The sequence below is a fragment of the Chondrus crispus genome, genomic scaffold (genome assembly GCF_000350225.1).
Source record: "Chondrus crispus Stackhouse genomic scaffold, scaffold_441, whole genome shotgun sequence".
Taxonomy (NCBI): domain Eukaryota; phylum Rhodophyta; class Florideophyceae; order Gigartinales; family Gigartinaceae; genus Chondrus; species Chondrus crispus.
Genome location: NW_005179346.1, coordinates 38597 through 60695, shown reverse-complemented (window position 1 = coordinate 60695; position 22099 = coordinate 38597). Strand labels below are relative to the sequence as shown.

The following is a 22099-nucleotide window of genomic DNA, read 5'->3' as shown; positions in this document are numbered from 1 at the left end:
GAAGGAGTGCAGACAGAGTGGCGAGGGAGAAGGTCGCGGGATGGGTTTCGAGTGAGCGTGCGACTACGACTGAGGGTGCGATACGAGGGTGAGTACGAGTGTGAGTACAAGGATGCGATGGTGAGTACGAGGGGAATGTACTTCATTTGGTTCTCACCGGTGGGGCAGTTCTTTCCGAAGCATCAAACAGCCAAATAACGAAACAACCAAATTCTAGGGAGCCAATCAAATTACAGAAAAAGTGTGCCAAGTGTTGTTATTTGATGATTTGATTTGATTGCGTACCGGTGGGGATGCTCTGAGAGCATCCCCACCGGTAGTGGTTATAAATGATGTGCCAGGAGAAATTTGTATGTATTTGAAGTTGTTTCTAGTTACCCGACGCCTCGATGCCCCTCTCCGCAAAAAAAGTAGCCGGCACATCTTTTCTATGTGTCGCGCGCAGTTGCGTCAGTGTGCGGGGAATAGTGTCGTCCAACGTAGAGACCGCGCGTAGCGAGACCAGCAAACAAAACTGGAGGCGGAACAGGCACATACGATATCAGTCGTTGTAGTATGAAGTTCAAGATATGCACGGCGGATTTGCGGTGGTTTTCGCTTTGTCAGGTATTAGAAACTTCGTTTCCGCCAGGAAACGAAACCTTGACGACGGTGTTAGCGTTGAGGTTGACGGCATGTGTAGCGTCGAAGACGGGCGGTGGTCGGGAGGCTGTGGCTTGTTGGTAGTGGTGGGGGGAGCATGATGGAGCATGAAGAGGTTGTGTGAAATGGAGGTTTTGGGTTGTTTGGACACGGGCAACTGCTCGTGCACGGACACTCACACATTAATGTGTATTAATGTGTAAGTGTGTTGAGTGTCCCTGTTCCAACCATCTCTTAAGAGATGGTTGGAAACAGGGAGGAAGAAGACAGGGGTACGGGATACCGCCGTGGCTATCCGATCAGCACTTGTTTGTGGTTACACGGTGTAAACCGTCAAGTAGACCGAGGCCAGGCACTCTTCCTTGTGCCTTCCTTGTGCTCGGTGGGATGGCCAGAGACGATATTGTTTCCTGCCGCGGCCATTCTTGCTCGCCGGACATTCTCACTCACCGGAGGTACGACAGTCAGAAACACCTTGCAACCTTTGGCTTGATCCCGCGGTTGTAGGACGTGCAGTGCTTGATCCCGCCCATCCAGATGCGAGGATGGGCGGGAGGTGGGTCTAGATCAGACGTGGCCTCCGTGGCATGCGTGGCATGCGTGGCATGCGTGGCAGCTTGTTCCGTTCTGCCGCAGCGGTTCCGTTCTGCCGCAGCGGTTCCGTTCTGCCGCAGCGGTTCCGTTCTGCCGCAGCGGTTCCGTTCTGCCGCAGCGGTTCCGTTCTGCCGCAGCGGTTCCGTTCTGCCGCAGCGGTTCCGTTCTGCCGCAGCGGTTCCGTTCTGCCGCAGCGGTTCCGTTCTGCCGCAGCGGTGCAGCGTCGCTCAGCGGTTCCGTTCTGCCGCAGCGGAGCTGCGCCACGGCGGCAGAACAAAACAAACGGCACCTCTCTCACAGCCTGCCCTCCCACGGCTTGCCCTCCCACGGCCTGCCCTCCCACAGCCTGCCCTCTCACATCTCACAGCTTGCCCTCTCACAGCCTGCCGCAGCGGAGCAGGCTGTGAGAGGGGCCGTTTCTGCTCTGCATGTGACACCGCAGCCAAAACCAAAACAATATATATTTTTGAGTGACACCGTAGAGGCAGTACCGCTTGCATTCGATAGTAGGCAAGGCAGTAATATGCTGTTCGAGACCAATTACAACGTAGAGTTGTGGCCAGTAGGATAGATGACATCAAGGAAGGAACTGGACGAGAAGGAAGACGTGAACGAGACATCAGGTGGATTCCTGAGGAGTCGAGTGGATTCTCGTCATGCGGAGAGTGGAATCAAATGGATCCCAGTGGCGTCGGGAGGATTATCGGCATCGCCCCTGGACACCAATAAACAACTTGGTTAGGCACAACAGTATGGTTGTGAATCACATGATTCATCGTGCTCGACATGAATACACTCAGTGACACCTACATGTCTTAACATTTAGAGCAAGTGAAATCCAGTGAGACTCCATGACAAAATTTCCTGAAATGTGATATATACATGTATAGTGAAGTCCCTTCTGCAATACATTTCACATACTTGTACGTGTACAAAAAATGGCGGGAGAACGAGAGAACGAGTGTGTGTTTTGTTCACCGTCGAGGGCTTGGATGACGTTCCCTTCAGTGAGGATGAGGGTGTCGTCGGCGGAGGCGATCGGGATGGAAAGGGGGGGAAACGAGAGGGCGGCGATGGGAACGGCGGTGCACCGGGAGGGGCGAGTCTAATGGCCATTTCTGAGTTGTGAGTTGCTGCATTTTTCTTTGCTCAAGACCTTGTTTCAATTAAAAAAGCGTTTATATAATTTAATACTGTAGCGCACAAGGGCCGACTCTTGAGAGTGCTGAGATCAGCACCCGGCGCCTACCGCTACGTCATCAACTTTCCGTGTTGCCAAACCAAAGGCATCAACCCCTCCTCGTCCTTCTCCGGCACCTTGACGCCGTCAATCTTCGTCAAAACAATGTGATGGTCCTGCACATCCTCGGTATGCTCAATCGTGCAACTTGCCGCCACCATGCACTCTTCCTCCACCCGTGTCCTATCCTCCTTCCCCAACGCAGCCCTCGTCACGTACCGCTCGGCAATGTCCTTCTGCCTTGTCGAAAGCGCGAACAGCCTCACGCCCGCCCCGACCCCGCCGAGCCCCGCGTAGAACGCGCTCGAGTGCCCCACATTGAAGCATATCATCCCGCGCGCCGCCGCAGGCACCGTGACGGACGTCGCCGTCATCGCCAGATCCTCCCCGTGGGCCGCGCTGGTTGACACCACCCACATCGCCGACGGCATCTGTCGCAGCAACGTTTTGGTTTGCTTGCCCAGTGGGTAGAACGGCAGCTTGGAGCGCGGTACGTCGAGTGCCACCGCGCGCTTGGCAAGGTACGTGTCTCGGTAAATCGCCTGCACGAATTCCGCCTCGCCTAGGCTCACCGCCGTTACCACCGCCTGTACCACGGCGCACCCGCCCACGACGGAGATGTTCTTCAGCGATAAGTCGGCCGTGACGCCTGTCTTGCGCTCGTCCAGCATCAGTGACGAGGATGATGATGATGACGACGTCGAAAGCCGCGGCGCGAGAAGCTCCACCCTTACCTGGTTGAGGGGGTCTTCCGCGACGAGCGACGCCCTTTTGAAAAAGTCGTCATCCGTCACAAATAAGACCACCTGCTCCGGCTGCATGGAGCACCCGCGAAAGTTGTCAAGTTCAATCTCCGCCCCGTCAAACGTGCACCGGTAGTAGTTGGTCACTGTGTGGTGCCCAATATCACCAACCGCTTGCTGCCGCTCTGCGGCGGAGAGGCCCTTCTCATCGCCGGAGCTCGTGGACGTGGAGTTGGGCTCGCTCCGCAGGGCGGGGCTGAAGATGTTTGCCGAGTAGAGGCTCTTAGCGGGTGCGTCGGGCCACGTGGCCTCGGCGCGGTCCATTGCGCAATACCCATACACGGTGTCCGGGTGGCTGTCGACGAGCTGCTGCAGAAAGGCCACGGCCTGCGGCAGGCGGTCAAACGTCATCGACGCAGTGGCGACGGCATCGGCGATGGCGCACGTCGACGCGGCGACGCACACCGACGCGACCGACATCTGGTTGGCCTTCATGACAGACAGCGTGTCTGCGCGCGCGATATGGTGGAAGCCGTAGCGCTGCACGGCAAAGTAGTCGCCCGACGTGGCGATGGCGGCGCCGTCAAGCTTGCCGGCGTTTGCGCGGTCGAACGCAAAGTCTGCGAAGAAGGCGACGTCGTCGTCGCGCAGCAGCTCGTCCATGGTTCCGTCCTTCCAGTGCCCGAATACGCGCTTCAGCGACGGCGGGGCCATGACGGCCGAGCGCCACGGCCTGCCGTCTGGGTGGTGGCCCTGCGCGCGGATATCGCCGGCCCAGTCCACGTAGCAGTTCGGGTGTCCAGCGTTGACGAGGGCGGCGACGAGCAAGTCAATCACGAATCCCTTGGCAATGCCGTCGACATCCACGATGGTGTTTGCGTTGCCACGCGTGACGGTGTCTGCGGTGCGTGAGATTCGCTTGCGCCAGCCGATGGCGTGCTTGTACCGAGCCGTCTCCGCCGGCAGCGGCGGGCGTGCGTTGTCGGCGATGCAGTTCTCGTACGCGCGTGAGATGACGCCAGTGGTGGGGTCGAAGCGGCCGCCTGTGAGGTCGAAGGCGCGGTCGACGACGTCGAACAGGGCGGCGAGGTGCGGCGAGAGCGGGCGTGGCTTGGCGGGCTTCTGCGAGTTGACGGCCGTGAGCTCGCTGGCCGGGTTCCACGCGTTGAGATAGGTGTGGGCGTGGGCGAAGACGTCGTCCGCGAGGCGCTGCACGGCGGGCGCGTCCGCGACGGTCGGGACGAGGACGACGTACGGCATGGTCATGGCGACGCCGACCACGCGCGTCAGCGGCTCCGGCGGCGGCAGCGGCGGCGGCGAGGACGACGCGCGCGGCACGCGCGAGACTTTGGACAGCGCGGACGTGGCTGGGCGCGACAGCGTCAGGCCATCGCTGTTGAGCAGGCCGTGGAAGGCGACGGCGGCCGTCGAGCCGGCGACCAGGCTGGCGGAGGAGGCGGTCTCGTGCGTCGCGACGGGGGCGGGGCGCGGCGGCGCGGGCTTCGCGGGCGCGCGCGCGCGCGCGGAGGTCTCGGAGCGCGGCTTGGAGGGAGTGCAGCCCATTGCGGATGATGGGGAGCGGAGGATGGAGGCTGGGCGCGGATGTCGGAAGGTTGAGACATGTCGTATGAAGGTGCAGGGGATAGCGGGAGATGCGGAGGACGGAGACGCACGACCGCGCACGAAAGGCGCAAGAAGATGTCGCCAATGTATGATTGTGATAACCACTGAGCAAAAGGGGAGGTGCCGCTGACCAACGACATGAGGGAGGAATGACTGTCTGGGCCGTTCAGAGAGTCATTCCTTCCATATCAAGCAATCACCACAATGATCGGCCTAACCGCTGACACATCGCACACGTGGACACCGGGGCGTTTGTACTTGCGGGGAGGGCAACTACTTGTAGTGATTTGTATTTAGTAGCGGATGACAACAGGCACATGTGGACACGGGGTTTTTAATTGCAGTGGGAGCCAATTACTTTGGGTGCTTTGTACTTGGAGACCGAAAACCCTTTTCGCCCCCGCGGCTGTGCATTCTTCATCTCTCTCTCGCTGCCCGCAGCTCCTCCCTCCCACTCACCTCGCCATGTCCACGGCGTGGCAGAACAAGGCCCGATCCGACGGAGAAGCCTGCGACTGGGAAGCTATTTCGCTTCTTTTCTGTCAAAGACGGAGAAGACCAGGTTGGACGACGAAGGTAGATCAGTGGCAGTCTGAAGTTGATCAGCGACTTCCTTGTTCACTTGTTCGCGTCCGACCCTTGGCGCCTGCAGCCCTTGCAGGTAGGTTCTTTGGAGTCAGACTCCCGACGCCTGCAGGCCCTGCATGTGGTTGAGGTCCGACTTCTGACGCCTGGATACCATCCGGGTCAGGATACGATTTCTGCGTTCTACCCTTCTCTGCTTTCTCAGAGAAAGGAGCTTTCTGATCTTTGCGAGACTTCCTTAGAGAGGCTATACAGTAAACTGCACAACAGCCTTTAACCTCAGACTGGTCTCTTGCAGGAACGTAGCACGAAACCGTTTTAAAGCTTCACTACAACTGGCAAGACCAAATCCAAACCATGCGACTTAAAGACAGTTCGCCACTTGCTACCGGGCCAAGAGCAATCAGCAGAGGAACAGTGAGGAAAAAGAGCGTTTTTGCTCCTAGCTCGCCACCCTTCCCGTCTGGTGGGGGATCGGCGAGTCGAACAAGAGGTCTTGATACAAAGGCAACGCACCGTTGTAAAATAACTCAGTGCCAGAGCACGTTCAGATACCTAGCACTCCAGTCCACATGTATTGAACACAGACAAATTGTACCTGGCACTCTAGCCCACAGGTACTTCAACAGACAACTAGTACCTCGCAATCCAGCCCACAGGTACGTAAAGACAGACAGGAACTTAATCGGGTTTTACTCGATTGCGTAATGTGCCAAGAACTCCGCCTCACAGCTGTCACACTGTGAAGCTGGCTAGATAGCTTGATAGGTGCTCGTCGGGAGCACCCCTTTAAAATGAAACTCGGATTGGACACCGACTCGCCGATGTCCGAAGGTACCCCCGATGGGCGTGGGGGACAGCCTGTCCGAGTTGAACACTAGATCGGCTGGTTCGTTCTGAGGAAATACTTCTCGTTGATAATCGTTGATGTTCGGTTGGAAATGGGTGAGGTTAGTCCTCCAAGCCCACCACAAGTCGACCTTTTATAGAGTTCAAAAATCTAAGCTGGTACGGGAAACCGTGGCTTAGTAGCTCTGGTGAAAACTTATACAGCTCAGCAAAAAATACACAACTACCAATAAAACTGCGTGTTAGGCAGAGAGTACCCTAAAATTACAGCAAGGACAACGTATAGTGTGTGCGCTGGCGTATTACACTTGTAACCCGTGTGTACGTTGACAGCGAGGTCCAGCGCAGCACAGCAAGGTTACTTGCATATCCCAGCCGGGTCTTGATGCTTTCAGATTACACTACTGTTGCGCGTCGGATGTCAGGTTTCTACGCCACACGTGGCAGCTGCGTGGACATGCGCCTAGATCCCAGGATCGAATCACCCAAACTGTGAGCGCACAGTTTGGCTGCCCGCCGCTGACCGACAGTGGCGGGCGGGAAAGCCGTCCCGCGGGTGTAGGCGAGACCGGGACCGTAGGAGAGAGCGAAGTGGCGGGGAGAGACGGCTGGAGGTAGGAGTGCCGCACGCACGGGCGGTGTGGTCGCAGGCTGCAGGAGAACGTTCGGAACACGCGCGTGCGGTCGGACGCAGAAGTGAGGAGCACTGCAGGCGCGAGAGGAAAGCTAGGTACGCGAACGGCGAGGCAGGACGCAGGAGGGAATCGGGAAGACGACAGGGGAGCGCGAACGGTAGGCCCTGGGTGGCGGCTTCAAAGTCGTCGGCAACGGGCCAACGGGATCGATCCCATGCCGACACTGCCGACAGCATGCGATCCGAGACCCGCTCGGCATTCACCAAGACTATAAGATAGAGATCGCTGGTAAGAAATGTAGGTATCGAGGGAGCAAGTGGAAACGCAAAGGTAAACTAGAGGTTATCACGCGGGCCTTTTGCGCTCTCGGTCGGTGAGGTATGCGGCTTGGGCTAGCCGCAACATAACAAATATGTTAGTGAATACCACATATCGGTGTTCAGGTCTGGATTGACAGGGACAAGGAACAAGGGCCGTGTTTACGATGAGTGCACCAGTGAAGAAGATTGGAACAGGACCCGGAAGCATGGCGACGAAACAACAGGAAATGGAAGAGCAATTTGCTCGAATGACTACCAGTGACGAGGGGGAAAATCTGAAGGAGCCGACAGCCGAAGGGGGCTACCGGAAATCGGAATTGAGAGCTGGCGGTCTCGCCCCATCGGAACCACTGCAGTCCATGAAGGAAGTGATGGAGGCCATCCTCGTGAATCTGCAGCAGAATACCCGGGCGATAAGGGCCATTGGCGACGTGGTAGGAGATCTGGGAGTCCTTGTAGAGGCGAGTTCGGCCAAAGGAGGTGCCGAGGTACGCGGTTTCCAGCAAAGCTTTCTGGAGGCTGCGGAACTACCGGGAGGGCCAGCGCCTCCGGCGCGACTGGCGTCGGCACACCCACCACCAGGCAAGGCTGAACAAGGAGAAACATCTCCTGCTTCGACAAGAGGGCTATCCGTCGTATCCATTGATGACAGCGACCTTCTGAAGCCCGGCACTGCGTTTCAGAATTATGACAAGTCTCTTGAACCGGTACGCATCTCAGTCGCAGGGGATAAGAATTTCTTCGCAGCACGGAGGGCGTGGAGACGCCTCACTCAAGATTTTTCGGTGCGGCGCAAACTCCATCGCCGCGTACTCGCCTGCGCCTTCACGGGGACCGCCCTTTCCATCTTCGAGGCTATCGCGTCGTCAAACCTTGACTGTGATGCAGATGAGCTCTGGAGCTTGGCAAAGGAGCGGTTGTGCAATGGAAGCCATCAGCGCCAAATGAGGACCAGGTTTAACCAATTGGCATGGCACGAGGGTAGGGAAACTCTTAACAATTTTGCGCCCCGAGTGCGGGCGGCCGCGCTAGCCTTCCCGAGCCGGTGTCGGACGATACAATGCTGGACCGATTTATTCAGTCTTTGCCGCCAAGCCTGCAAGACTTGGCCATTTCAGTCCCTGGCTCGTTCGATGAAGTAACCGGTAGGGTTGCCATGATGTCCGTCTCTACCACCCCAGACATCGGAAGGGGTAGGTACTGTAGCATAAACACCCCAACGACAGGGGTGTATGCTCAGTCCGCGTAAGGGACCCTGTAGAACGCGAGAAGAACAGAAAGGTCCAGTAAGCAACGCGTGAGGAAAGACGCGGGCCGGTAGCGGTGGTAGAGCGGGTCGGGGCGCGAACGCGTTAGTGTATGCGGTAGAGCGGATCGACGCCTCGACGCCCCGGCGCGGTACTGGGTGACGTTCCAGTACCGACGGGCGGAGGCGGATCCTAGCTTGCATGCGCACGTACGCGTCCGCTACCCGTGTCCTTCTACTCTAAAACGCGAACAGAGAGAGCGTCCCCGAGTTAGAGTAAGCGTTCCAGGTTAGCCGACGGTGAGGGTTTGGCCAAGCCGATGCTTGCCTGTAGCATAACCGCCGACTATTGTACTATATATTGGATTTAGAATTAGATCTAACGCCGTAAGGTACGGACCTTACAGCGTGCGCGCGCATACCTTACAGCGCGCGCGCACCAACACGTGTACCCTACGTGTAGCACACGTGTGCTGTCAGCCCCGACGGCTGACAGCGTTACAGTGCGGGCCAGCCCGCACTGTCTCAGTAAGCCAACTACAGTACAGTCCATACTGTACTGTAGACGGTTAATTAACTTGTACAATAAATATAGGGAGCGACCGCCGGCGGAGGGGACCAAGCTAGGCAACCCTCCACCGACGGTCGACCACCCAGCTTACTCTACTCACACCGCCGTTCCGCGAGTAGTTACCACCGAGCGGGTAGTGGACGCGCGCGACACCGCGGCGAGCTGCGATCCGCATCCGCCCGTCAGTACCGGATCGTCAACCCGCACTGCTCCGGGGCGTCGAGGCGTCGATCTGCTTGCCTACGCGCGCGTCCCCGCCGACCACGCTCTACCACCCGCTACCGGCCCGCTTCCGGTGGCGTTGGTTGGTTCAAGACCCTCGGTACGCCGATCCGGGGTCTTCCGCCGAACATCACGAACACCCCTCCGCCGTGTGTGGGGTGTTTATGCGACATTTCCTTCCCTCCGCCGCCGTCGGTTCCCGTGGTTTAATATACAGTTACGGGTCTATCGCGTCTATCATACAGGGCTACAGTACAGTCCGTACTGCACCGTAGCGCGTTACAGTGCTGAGCTACCATGCTCAGCTACTGTAGCGCGTTACGGTGCTGAGCTACCATGCTCAGCTACTGTAGCGCCGTCAATACGTGTGACCGCGCGCGCTGTCGATACACGTGTGATCGCGGGCGAGTGATCTAATTCTAAATCTAATTCTGATCCGCGCTTATGCTACACGGCCCCCGTCACAAGTGTGAACGTCCGCGTTCACGTTGGCTTGTAGGACCGGTCACTCCTCTGTCCCCCAGCAATTCGGGTCCGCCCAGAACTTCCTTGTGATACTCCCCTGTCTTTTCTGTCTTGTCGGTTAGCGGTTTCTCGCTCGACGCTCCTCGTACCCCGCGGTTCGTCCGGACCCTTCGTGCCCTTTTCGGCGTTCGAGAACGACGGTTCTCGCGTTTTCCCGTCCCGCCTCCGGCTGCCCCCCCGTTTCTCTATCTTACCTTCCGTCTTTCGCGCCGCCTTCTCGTACCGGCGTCGAACACACCTTGCCCCCTCTCCCGGATACCGCCCCCTATGGACGCTTCCGGTCCGCAGGAGCCCCTGCCGACGTCGTCTGCCCGCTCTGCCGGTGACCCGACCGAACTAAGGGCGTCTGCCGTCGAGACCCCCGCCCAGGGCGGTCCGGGGTCGTCGGTCGCGTTGCCCGGCGCGCGTGTGGCGAGTGGCGCGACGACCCGCGCCGCGTCTGCTCCCGTGTCGCCGTCACTGTTTCAGAAGTCTCGCTTGTCTGCGGCCTCCGTCGAGTTGGTGGCTCCGTCCGTGGCCGCTATGGGGCCAGTGTTGGCGTTTCATCCGGCATCCGCCGGCGCCGGTGGCCGTAGTTCCGACCGGGAGACCAGGGCGCGCGGAGTCTTCGTCATTCCCCCACCCTCAGTAGCACCGGAAGCGGTGGACTCGTCCCCACTTTACCAACCTGCTTTAGGCTCCCTCGGGGCAGACGGCAGTTGCCGATGCCCGCTAGGGCAGGGGGGAACGACCGGCCCCATTGTCGAAACGGGCGGGGAGGAGCGGTTCTCCGTCACGCAGTGGTTCGGTTCTCCGTCGTCCGAGGCCCATCTCCTTCCTGTTCGCGATCTACAGTATCCTTGGCGGCGTCACGCTTGCTCGGGGGGTCACCGTAGAGGGGGTCGTTTCTCGTGGGCGGCTTCGCCCCGACTTGGCGCGCTTGCTCCAGGTGTACCACGCCGGTGGTTTAGAGGAGGCGACCGACTGGCGACCGACTTCGAGTTCTTTGGAACGACTATCTCCATAATGAACAACGGCCATTTTGCGATACCCCAAAAAGCCTATATAAGACGTCTAAAGCCGTTACCGCTTGACGCATCATTCGAACGATTCTGATCGTACAGAGCCACACTCGCTTGGGTGGGATACACAAGGCCCGACGCATTATGTGCCATCAACAAAGCAGCACAGGTGACTCAAGGTACATTTCGGGTGGAAAAGGTCAAGGCATTCAACACTACGATCACGTTCTTACAGAAAACCCCTGAAAGGTGCCTCCAATACCCCCCCTTGGACAAGCAGACGCTTCATCTGAAGGTATATGCAGATGCTTCATTTGCTGGAAATGATGATTTGTCATCACAACTCGGGTTCATCATCCTTCTATGTAATGAGTCGAATCGCGCGCATGTTTTGGATTACTCCAGTAGAAAGTCCAAGCGTGTTGTAAGATCCATTCTTGGTGGAGAAGTGTACGCTTTCGCTGACGGTTTCGACAGAGCATATATTTTACGCCATGACCTCCAAATGATATTTAAGAAGAAGATTCCACTTCATATGTTCACAGATTCTCTACAAATGTTTGACGTCATCACGAAAGGGTCATCAACGACAGAAAAACGGCTGATGATTGACATTGCATCTGCGCGTCAATGCTACAACCGAGAAGAAATATCTCACGTCGGTCTTGTCTCATCTGAAAACAACGTAGCCGATGGTTTGACAAAAGAACATCCCAACGAAGCCTTGGAAAAGCTCCTAGATACGGGTTACGACCTCAATACTGTCCGAAAATGGATTGTCAGGACTCCAGCAAGTTCTACTTCTGGAAAAATGGCAGTGTGAAGGTTTCTATCATAATGTCTCTCATATGGCGATATACCTCACCACGCGAATGGGTCACGCGGTGAAGAAAGAACTTGCCTTGTTTAGGGTTACATTAAATTAGTATATAACGGACAGTCCCATGCGACTAGCGCGTGGGCCTGCTCGGGGGCAGATTTGAACAGACGTGTCTACGCAGAATCCTTCACGAACAGCGCCCCCATTGCCCGGAGGTTCGGTTGGGTTTGAAGAGCCGGTCGTAGGCTCTTCTAGACATCAATAAACTGTTTAAACTATTTCCTTTAATTTTTTCTGGGACAATTCCCACATTGATCAATCGCGTTTTTCCCTTACGTTTTTTTCTCGGCCATTCCATTGGCCAGGCGGCGATCCGCCACCACTCCGTCGGAGCACCTCGCGTATGTCCCCCTCCCCCCCAGCTCGTGTGTTCCTCGCCGCTCGCTGTCTGCCCTTTCGCCGCTCGCTCGCTACTGCTTTTGCTACCGCTCGCCCGCCGCTGCCCTCGCCGCCGCTCGCTCCCCATTGCGCTCTCCGCTGCCCGCTCGGTGCTGCCTTTGTCCCTGCTGGCTCGACGCTCCCTCACCGCTGCGCCCCGCCGCTCCCCTGCTGTTCCGGCTGCGCCGCCGCTGTGCCCCCTCCCCTGCGCCGCGCCCGCCACTCGGGCTATTGGCTGGCCTACGCCGCCACTGCCTCGTCACCGCCCCACCGCCCGCCGCTTCTCGCCGTAGCCCTGCCGCTGCGCCGCCGCCGCCCGCCGCTGTCTATCCTGCGCCGCCGCTGCGCCCCGCCGCCCCCTGCTGTCCGGGCCGCGCCGCTGCCGCGCCGCCGCAAACTGAGCTGTGCAGCCTGAGCCGCCGCTGCTACTGCCCGCCGCGCCGGCCGCTCTGGCTGCTGTTTGGTCCGCGCTGCCGCTGCCCCGCCGCCGCGCCGCGCCCGCCGCTCCGGCTGCTGCCTGGCCTACGCCGCCGCTGCCTCGTTGCCGCGCCGCCGCCTGCCGCTCCCGCTTCTGTCAGGTCTGCGCCGCCGCTGGCCCCACTGCCGCGCCGTCGCCCGCCGCTCTTGCTGCTGTCCGGGCCACGCTGCCCACACTTCCTCCGCAGTCGCGCCGGTGCCTGCTGCCGCGCTGTCTCTCGTCAGCGCTTCGTTCTGCCTGCCGCCGCATTGCCGACCTACAGCCGCTCCGGTCTGTACTACCTGGCCGCCTGCTTCCTCCGCCGACAGCTCGTCACCACTCTGCACTGCGCCTGGTATCACATTGCCGCAGAACAGCCGACGCCAAACTCACTGCAGCTAGCTGCCGCCCGCCGGCGCTCGCTGCCGACCGCTGCTGCCGCTCGCTGTCGCCCGCCTCTACTGTCCTGAGGTCGGTGAGCCTGCACGCTCTGTTTCTTTGTGCGCATCGCATCGTTGGTTTGGGAGTAACGATAGGGTCTCGGTTATGGTTGGAAGGGACTGAAGGCCTGGTCGTTGAGGTGTGTGGAGGCTAGGGACGTGGTACTGCCCTTACTTGGCTCGAGAGCGGTTGACCCGGAATTAATACCCGGTGACGCGACGCTGGCAACTCGAACCGGCAGTGTGAACCTCTCCGGCAGGGAACCCCACCGGTCCTTTTTAGGGCGGATAACGGTGTCCACCCTCTGTGGTCTGGTGTTTCCGGGCGTGGGAATCCTCTGGGGTGTTGTGCACTGAGTAGGTTGGGGTGGTATCGCTGAACTGGCCGTCGCGCAAGCGTCCCGCAAGAAACTAGACACCCTTTGAGGCCTGTATACTGGCTGGTGTGGACGTTTCGTACGGATTATCGCGCCCACTCTGGTAACGCAAGAGTGGGTAGACTGCAGAAGTCGTTACCTGACCCGGACAGGCTTCGGGCGCCAAAGGTCGGACCTTTTCTACCTGCAAGAGCTGCAGGCGCCGAGGGTCGGACCCTGACAAGGTCAACCGATCATAGATCGACTCACTGCTGATTTTTTGCCCTTGTTCTTAAAGGAACTATTAACTAAATCCCGATTAGTTACCTTGCGATCCGCAACATGCCCCCGCCCCCTTCCCACGAGGGAGCAGGGCCTTCTGAGAGCCGACAGCATTCCGACTCGTCACCACCCGAACCCCTGGTTACATTCATGAAAGGCATAACGAACGACGCGTTGGGTGCGCTTACGAGTGCCCAGAAAGGCTTCATCTCCTCAATTCGGTTCCTAGAAACAACCCCGGAGCTAACTGGGACCCAAAAAAAGCGCACTATCGCTGACATGTTCCCGCCGGCTTCGCTTTTCCAACAAGGAATATGCGACCTCCCTGCAGTTCATATTGAGTTGCGAAACTTCTTGGATAGTAGAGGAGGGAATTTGGAGAAACACTCATCTCACTGTGTTGTAATGACCCTAGCTCATGGCCTTTACGAAGAACCGGAAGACACTCAGGCGGCCATTTACATGGCACGAGAAATCGTTGCTGCCGGCCGTCGGTCCCGCTCGAACACTCCGGGTTCGAACAGAAGAGGCATGAGCCAGCCCACTTCACAGTCGACTCAAGTGACCCCTCCGAATCACACTTCCCCGGAAAGGGTTGCGCACAATGTAGCCATGAGACTAAAAGACAAAGATAAAAAGTTTTCTGGCGATCTAGGGGAGTCTTGGATGGAGTATGTCGACGATTACCTCCAGGTTTGTCGAGACTATTCCCTTTCTCCGCTGCAAAAGCTACAGTACCTCCACAATCTACTTCGAGGAGACGCGAAGAGGTATTACCTCGACAAGGTAGATGGTTACGCTACCAGTTTCCAGCAGGCCACACAAATGCTCGAGAATGAGTACAATTCTGCAGTACGTCAAACTCGAGTTAAGAACTACCTGAACACGCTGCGAGTTACTTCCTTTGTTGCCCAAGGGACAGAGATGTCTGCCGCGCTTGCAAGGGTCTACAAGTCTATCATCCAGCTATCGAGACAGGCTCCAAGATCCCACCAAGGAGACGCCCACAAAGTGGAATTCCTTCGAAACGCAGTAAGAGGGACGCCATGGTCGAGCGAACCGCTAAGCAGAGCTGCGACTCATAATCTTACATTACAACAGCTCTATGCCGAGCTCGAGGCTGCCCTGCAGCTAGAGAAGGAGTCCAAACTCGCGATCTTACGAGACCGCGCACAGTTAGGTGAAAGGACGCCTTCTTCCGACGACAATGCCGGAATAATGTATACGGGGCAAGGAAGGTACCACAACAGCCCTTCTTCGTCCCGTTCCAAAGAGGGAGTACGCCTTTCCGAAGCTCTCCCACCGGCCAAAGCGCGAACAACCGAGTCGCAAAGACCGGAAGCTTTAACCCTCTATCGGTCTCCGGGTGTTTCAACTGCGGAGGTGCGCATCTTTTGAAGGACTGCACGCTCCCGTTGAACACGTCCAGGGCAGCTGCACGCAAAATGGAGTACTATGCCAAGAAGGCCGCCACAAAACCAATTGCGGTACACCACGTTCTCGCGGACCTATGTCAGCAACTTGATTGCGAAGCAAAGGAGGACTGCGAGGAAGAAGCAGAGGCCAGTGACCTGCGAAATGCATACAGGAGCTACAGCAAAGCGAGTCGGACAGGAAGTGGATGTAGGGCACCTGGGCCGTTGCCCTTTTGACTTGACGGGGGATGGAAAGCGAGTAGCGTTTGGGAGAGAAGATGGTGTGGTTGTGTTATGGGATGTTGAGAGAGGTGTGAAGATCAAGGAGGCAGCGAATATGCGGGGCCATGTTTTTAAGCAAGTATCGCTTTCTCCGGGCGGGAAACGGTTGGTGTGCACGGGAGAATGCGGCTCAAACGGGTCAATTTTGATACTGTGTGCAGAGACAGGGGAGACGGTTCGGGTGATTGGCGTGCCGAGTATTCGACTAACCGATCGGACCAACGGGTCGATTTCGTGGTCGAACAATGGAAAGCGGGTCGCGTGCGTGTTCCAGATGGGACTATCTGAAGCAAGATTGTGGATCTTTGACGGGGAGACTGGTAGGAGTATCGCGGAAAGCGCGCCTTTGAAACGCGTTGACTGTCTTTCATGGTCGGAGGACGGGACGCTGTTGTGCTGTGGCGATTATTGTCTCCGCGGGCAGGATCGCGGCGGGCAGGATGTGGTGTCGGTATGGGACGGACGCTCGGGGAAGAGAATATCGAAATTTGATGGTTTTTGGGCAACGGCAATATCTGTGTCCGGGGATGGGAGATGGTTGGCTGCTTCCGGTGGCGGCGGGGAGGTTTATGTGAGGGACACAGAGACCGGGGCAGAAGTACGGCGGCACATGGCGACACACGGGTCGCGTGTTGTGGTCTTGGGCTGGCTAGAAGATGGAAAGCGGCTGTTTTCTGCGGATGACAAATTCAATATTGTCATTTGGAGGTGGGATAATCTGGAGAGGGTGCAGGAGGAGGAAGAGGAAGTCGACAAGGTCAACAAGGAAGGGCAAGAATTCACGGCTGTTGCGTGGTCAAGCGATGACATATGTGCTACTGTGGTTGGAGACGTAGTGATGTACGATGTGAAGACGGGGAAGAAGATGTGGGGGGATGCTGAGACACACGTAAGCCCTGTGTATTGTCTGGAGATGTCTGGAGATAGCAAGCGGGTGTTTACGGCAGCAGAAGATGGAACGTTTGCGATGTGGGACAGCAAGACGGGCGACAAGTTGTGGGAATGCGGGGAGGCCTGGGCCAAGGATGGTTACGATGGTTACGCACAAGCATGTTGGTCCAATGATGGGACGAGGGTGTTCGTGTCGTTTGGAAGGGGGATGGGGTTGTGGGACGGGAAGACTGGGAACAAGTTATGGGAGAGAATCACAGACGCCTACATGGACATCGGGTGCATGGCGTGGGCTGGAAACGACACGAAGATCGCGCTTGGCGGCGAGGGCGGGGTCGTGCTGTTAAGCGCCAGAACGGGAGAGGCGATCAGGGTGGCATGTGGGCATACAGATGGCAGGGTCGTGCTGCGGGGCGCCAAGACAGGAGAGACGATGGGCGATGCCCCCGAACGTGTCCCAGATTCGGTCGGCCTGAAATGGGCTGCGGACCAAGGTCTGCTTGAGTGGTATTCAGACGAATTTGCAGACGAAGTTCACATAGATTGGTTCAACTTTGTCAAGCGGCCCTGGAGAGAAGGTGAAGAAGGTGTGCGGGCTTCGTTCTCTGTTGAGCGGGCTCCGTTCTCTGGGTGTGTCTTAACAAGCGCTTGTTTGCCCGTGCTTGCCCGTGCTTGCCCGTGCTTGCCCGAGAAAAAAAAACACTTGCTCTGGTTTGATTGGTTCTGGTAGTTTATTATTTATTAACTTCGAAGAAGTTACCTCTTACAGGCGGCATTGGTGTAGCTTACGCCTTTGGGACAGTTGTCGAAGTCCTATTGGCTGGTTTGACTGATTGTACACTTACGATCTTACGATTTGGCGGACTATTTCTTTTGCGCTCCACATGCCCAAAAGTTTTGTAGTGCAAGCAAACAGTGGGTTGACAGGGAATGCAAAACCGTTCCCGTCACCCCAACATTCCCCCTCCCGCAGTCCCCTTCCCGCGCAATCTGTTCCCACCTCCCTCTTTTGCCATGGTCGCCACCGATCGAGGTTCTTCGCGCCGCTCCCCGCGCATTGCGAAGATTAATACACGAATATCTAAGCAACCCTCGACGCCATCCTCACTAGCTCCGACAACAAAACCACACATCCCCCATTTTCGGGCGCCCCTCCACCTTCTGAAGGCGTATCGGGGGGCCGTATTCCCCTGTCCCTTTCCGAATCAGAAACTGATCCTTTGAATCGTCAATGTGGAGGGGCGCCTCCATCGAGCCCAGGCTCGCTGGAAGAGGAGGGCACAACGGGAAAAGGTAACGACGACCATGAATTGGGGGATTCAACGGCAGAAGTGACAAAGATGTCAAAAGTCTACACTTATCTCTGCCAACAAAAGAAAGGGAAGTTAAGGGAAGTGTGCTCTTTCTGGAATTTAAAATTGGGAGGGAACAAGTTGGCGCTGATATTTCGTTGCTTAATACTGCTGTGGTACTATGAAAAGAAGGGAGCAGATGTACTCGTGAAGTTTGAATCAAACCATAACTGTGAAGATTTGGGGTCTTTTGTGGACAGTTTTGCGGAAAGCAGAGAAGATTGGATAGAGGCACCCTGCTTTTCGACGGCAAAGGCGTATTTGTACAAGATTGGGGACAAATTCGACAAGCACGACCGGCCGATTAATAACGCAAATAGAAAGGATCCTGTTGCATGCATAGAAGATCTAGAAGGATGTGAAGCAGAACGCCCTAAGCCAAACTTTTCACTTTCTGAATTTGCTCGGTTGGCCGTTTTGATGAGAGACGATGAAGTGGCGCGCAGCATGCTTTTTAGGTTAGGTCAGGAATTGAGAAGGGCGGAATTGGACGGGGGTACAACGAGGGACAGCTTTTGGGGGAAGATAGAAGAAAGGTCTAACGATGATTCGGTTTGTTTTCGCTTTTCTCTTCAAGGCCACGTCGATGAAGCTGACCCCTGCGCATCTCCCCTCTGTTTTCGCTGCGCTGATGTGTTGAAAGACCACTTTCGGGACGCGAAAGCGCTTTTCACGACAGCGTTGAGCAAGTGGTCGCGCTCTGGTCAAAACGACCCAGAGCGCTTTGTTAATTTTCTCCCACGAAATGGTCAAAATTTATATGCTGCCTCTAAACGTGCTTTGATTTTGTTTGTTGTTGCTAGGATGGGAACGCCGCACCAAGACACCTATTTTGTGGAAATGACGTCGAAAACAATATTGGATGGGGGGTACGAGTGTGGAGTTAGGGGAATAGATAGGCAATGTTACGACGGCGGGGGAAGGGACAGTGGGGGTCCAGATGATAGTATCAGAGCTGTAGCAGATTCTAGAAAGAAGAGGAGGAGCAGTGTAGATGTGATAGACATTATGGAGAAGCACGTGGAATCGATTGGAAAGGTGGTGTCGTCGCTTTCAGGCCCGGCGACGAGTGCGGCCAATAATTCAACTCCAGTGAATGCAGCGGCTGCTCGCATTGATTCGTGGGAAGAAAACAGTTCGATGTTTGCTATTGTCGAGGCCTCATTAATGGCGTTGGAAAGGGCGAAGAAGTTGGCCGTCGGGGATGAGTCCAAAACACCGTTTGTTGAGGTGGCAAAGGAGCGCTACGAAAAGGCTCTTTCTTCATATCGCGATATGAGCAGCAATATGTTCGCAAATTTGTAGAAGGAAGGGGATGGGTCCAGCATGAAGTGCAGCTTGGAGCACAGGTGCCACTCGCTGCGCCCGGGGTCTGGGCACGTGCACGCCACCGGCCTGTATATCTGGCAGTTGCACATTCGGCAGTATCCCCGCCATACGTCGTCTGTGTAGATCTCGTGAGCTGTCCTTGAGAGGAGCGCGTATTTGTGCTCTATTATCACGTCATCCCTCGTGTGGTTGAACCTTTGCGTCAGTGCCGCGAGAGGTGCCGGCGCAAATGAGGAGAAGCGAGTGGTCACCGTCGAGTTAGTTTCAAGAGTATGGGAGTGCTTCTGTCAGCCCACCGTTGGTGGACGTTCCTTAGAGGGAATTCTTCTTCTACCCGGTTGACGGCATCTAGTTTTCTACTTGGTACGGACCGCCGCCGATCAAGGAAGAACGTATTTCTAGGCTCCAGGAGGCGGCGGAGCTTCTCGGGTCGAGGGAGGGCGCTAGCGACACGGCTGCCTTGCCCACCCAGCTGATGCCCCGGGATACTCAGACAACGTTACCAGAAGTGTTCACGGGTGGTGCTGCCTCGGCGGCAAAAACGAGCAATATACTCTCGTTCAGCGGGGCCGTGAGTGGTTTTGCGAAAGGCAGTGAAAAGGATGCCGTGGAGCTAGAGAAGAGTAACATTTTGCTCATCGGAAACACAGGAGTGGGTAAGACACATCTGGCAAAGACACTCGCCCGACGTATCAACGGTCCCTTCGTTATCGCGGATGCAACGTCGCTTACTCAAAGTGGCTATGTCGGTGATGACGTGGAGTCTATTTTGTACAAGCTGCTCATGGCGGCCAACATCAAAGTTTCCTTAGCAGAGCGCGGTGTTGTGTTTATAGATGAGATAGACAAATGCGCAAAGAAGAGCGAGAGCGTGTCAATTACGAGAGATGTGTCTGGTGTTGGAGTTCAACAAGCTTTGCTCATGATTTTGGAAGGCTCAGTAGTTGGAGTGCCAGAGCGTGGCGGCGGAAGGAAAAACCCTCGTGGAGATGTCATTCACGTGGACACGACGAATATACTTTTCATTTGTGGTGGCGCTTTCCCTGGGCTGGAACGCATCGTGGCAGACCGGATGTCAGCAAGCAGCATTGGTTTTGGCGCAAACGTCAGGGCAGAGGGAAGAGATGGGCCAATTAGCTCGTCCATTCTCGACCATATTGAGAGTGAGGATCTTGCCAGCTTCGGCCTTATTGGGGAGCTTATCGGGCGACTGCCAATTGTCGTCAATCTTCACGCGTTGAACATGCAAGAGCTAATTTAGATTCTGACACAACCAAAGAATGCTATTGTCAAGCAGTTCAAACAGCTGGTAGGAATGAACAATGCAGAGCTTCATGTCACGGACCCTGCGCTGTCCATCATCGCTCGACAGGCACTAGAAAAGGGAACTGGTGCACGGGGGCTGCGCTCCCTTATGGAACGGACTCTCAATGATGCTATGTACGAACTGCCCGACATGGACGGCATGTCGGCGGCAATTGTCGTCGCAGAAGATGAAGACGCGCCTGGGGAACGTGTATGCACGACAGTCTTGCGCGGGCGAGGGGCTTTGGAGCGATATCTTTCCGAGACTAGTGGGTCAGGCAATCAGGACACTGAAGAGGCAGTGCTGAACTGACAAGTTCTGTTCTTCCCTCGCAGGTTATCTTGTACAATATTATACAGTGATCTCATTACTTGCGGGCTTCAATTCAGGAACAGGCAGATTTTGCAGCGAAGTACCAGTACCGAAGGCATGAGAAATTGTAAAGAGGCAGAGTAGACGCTTCTTCTGGGACTGAGTAAGGGTCCACCTACGCCGCGCGTCGGCTGGGCACGGTTGAAGCTGTAAAACATCGTCAGGACTATGATTCTCTAGGCATCCGCTTTAGTATCAAGTCTTGTCCAGGTTCGCACGGGTCCACCTGCACCGCGTCTGTGGCACAGACTCTGTGCACGGACACAACACTCCTTCCGCCCAACCTTCTTCCGCACACCCTCCCTCCGCATACCCTCCCTTCGCACACCCCTCCCTCTGCACAACACTCCCTCCGCACACCCTCCCTCCGCACACCCTGCACTGCGTCTGCGCCGCCACCCGGTACCTTTTTTTCTTCTCTTCCTTCCTTGCTCCATCTCTCACCTTGTCAATAACCCCGCACGTGCACTGCGGGGTATGTCGACCTCCGCGACGTCCCGCAGCAGCAGCGCCCCACCGCCACGCGCTCGCGTCGCGGCACCCGCCCGCCGACGGCGCATAGCAACGGAACCGCACTCCCCCTCTATCCTTCCACGTTCCATCGCGTGGAAAACGCTCTCGATCTTCGCACACCAACGACGCGGTGCACCAGCCCATCGCCCGGCCGGCTGTACCACGGCCGCTGTCGTGCCCGAGGCCCCGCGCAATCCCCGTCCGCCGCGAGCTCGTGCCCCATGCGCGCCCGCGCCGACACCCCCGCGCTCATCGACGACGAGGTCGCCGCGGACGCGCGCGCGGACACGGCCAGCGGGGACGCCCGCGCTCGCCGACGAGGTGGTCGCCGCGGACGCGTGTGCAGGCGCGGCAAAGCCCGATGTCGCGCCCACGCTCACCCTCGGGCCGTGCCCTCGTCTTCGTCACGCAGCCACAGCGCCATGCCCATCCTGGCCCTGCTGTGCTGGGAGACCCCCTGCCGCAGGAAGAGGCCGAACACCATGCCGTGCTCGACCGCGGCGGCGGCGGGGAGAGAGGGGGAGGAGGAGTTTTGATGCGTGCTGATGGGACGCGATCAGCTTTTTACATTGCCATTGAGTGATAACTCGTACATACGTGAGAGGCCTTTGAGCTCAAACGTTAAGCATGTTTTTCATCGTTTCACGCCGAGGCGCGCTGCCAAACCTTCTGTGGTTGCCACGCTTGAACGGCGTTTCAAGCCGGGGCGCCTTCTGGTCGGTAGCAGTTGCCACACGCTTGAACAGCCGGACGTTGCCCGTGTTTAAAACTCCGCCCCACCTCACAAACGCACCGAACGTTGAAAACGGACCCAAATGCAACTCTCCGCAAATTCGCCCGCATTTCGGAAAATATTTATTTCTCCCCGCTCCCGCCCCCCCCTCCCACCGGACCCCTTCTCCTCCACCTGTTTTCGGTTCAAAGTGTTGGTATACATTACCAAAACACAACATCCAGAAACTTGACGCCCGTGCCAAGGAGGCAATGTTTCTAGGGTATGCTGAAAATACGAAAGCTTACAAGTTGTGGGATGGTGATTTGCACAAAGTG

General features: G+C 56.9%; 6 protein-coding genes; 2 read left to right on the top strand and 4 right to left on the bottom strand.

The window, feature by feature from the left end:
• Window positions 1-654: 654 nt before the first annotated feature.
• On the bottom strand, window positions 655-825 carry CHC_T00000087001 (hypothetical protein). Its single transcript, XM_005718936.1, has one exon. It carries the CDS (start codon window positions 823-825, stop codon window positions 655-657), a length of 171 nt encoding a protein of 56 aa, XP_005718993.1.
• A 12-nt stretch (window positions 826-837) lies between these two features.
• CHC_T00000086001 (hypothetical protein) lies at window positions 838-1149 on the top strand. The gene has a single exon (XM_005718935.1). The coding sequence runs from the start codon at window positions 838-840 to the stop codon at window positions 1147-1149; it is 312 nt and encodes a 103-aa protein (XP_005718992.1).
• A 909-nt stretch (window positions 1150-2058) lies between these two features.
• Window positions 2059-2352, bottom strand: CHC_T00000085001 (hypothetical protein). The gene has a single exon (XM_005718934.1). The coding sequence runs from the start codon at window positions 2350-2352 to the stop codon at window positions 2059-2061; it is 294 nt and encodes a 97-aa protein (XP_005718991.1).
• Window positions 2353-2487: 135 nt separating this feature from the next.
• Window positions 2488-4479, bottom strand: CHC_T00000084001 (hypothetical protein). Its single transcript, XM_005718933.1, has one exon. The coding sequence runs from the start codon at window positions 4477-4479 to the stop codon at window positions 2488-2490; it is 1992 nt and encodes a 663-aa protein (XP_005718990.1).
• An 11417-nt stretch (window positions 4480-15896) lies between these two features.
• CHC_T00000083001 (hypothetical protein) lies at window positions 15897-16524 on the top strand. Its single transcript, XM_005718932.1, is given in 3 exon segments — window positions 15897-16323; window positions 16336-16417; window positions 16488-16524. The coding sequence occupies 3 exon segments, from the start codon at window positions 15897-15899 to the stop codon at window positions 16522-16524; spliced, it is 546 nt and encodes a 181-aa protein (XP_005718989.1).
• Window positions 16525-16592: 68 nt separating this feature from the next.
• The window catches only part of CHC_T00000082001 (hypothetical protein), a 9787-nt gene continuing 4280 nt past the window's right edge, over window positions 16593-22099 (bottom strand). Inside the window, 2 exon segments of the mRNA XM_005718931.1 lie at window positions 16593-16711; window positions 16712-16813. Coding sequence (XP_005718988.1) covers window positions 16712-16813 — 102 coding nt within the window. The 3' untranslated portion in view covers window positions 16593-16711.

Bases quoted from the DNA above. Each gene is read 5' to 3' on its own strand.
- CHC_T00000087001 (XM_005718936.1), bottom strand. From the start codon at position 825: ATGTGTGAGTGTCCGTGCACGAGCAGTTGCCCGTGTCCAAACAACCCA.
- CHC_T00000086001 (XM_005718935.1), top strand. From the start codon at position 838: ATGTGTAAGTGTGTTGAGTGTCCCTGTTCCAACCATCTCTTAAGAGAT.
- CHC_T00000085001 (XM_005718934.1), bottom strand. From the start codon at position 2,352: ATGGCCATTAGACTCGCCCCTCCCGGTGCACCGCCGTTCCCATCGCCG.
- CHC_T00000084001 (XM_005718933.1), bottom strand. From the start codon at position 4,479: ATGCCGTACGTCGTCCTCGTCCCGACCGTCGCGGACGCGCCCGCCGTG.
- CHC_T00000083001 (XM_005718932.1), top strand. From the start codon at position 15,897: ATGGCGACACACGGGTCGCGTGTTGTGGTCTTGGGCTGGCTAGAAGAT. The intron at 16,418-16,487 runs GTTATGGGAGAG...AACGACACGAAG, and splicing joins GACGGGAAGACTGGGAACAA to ATCGCGCTTGGCGGCGAGGG.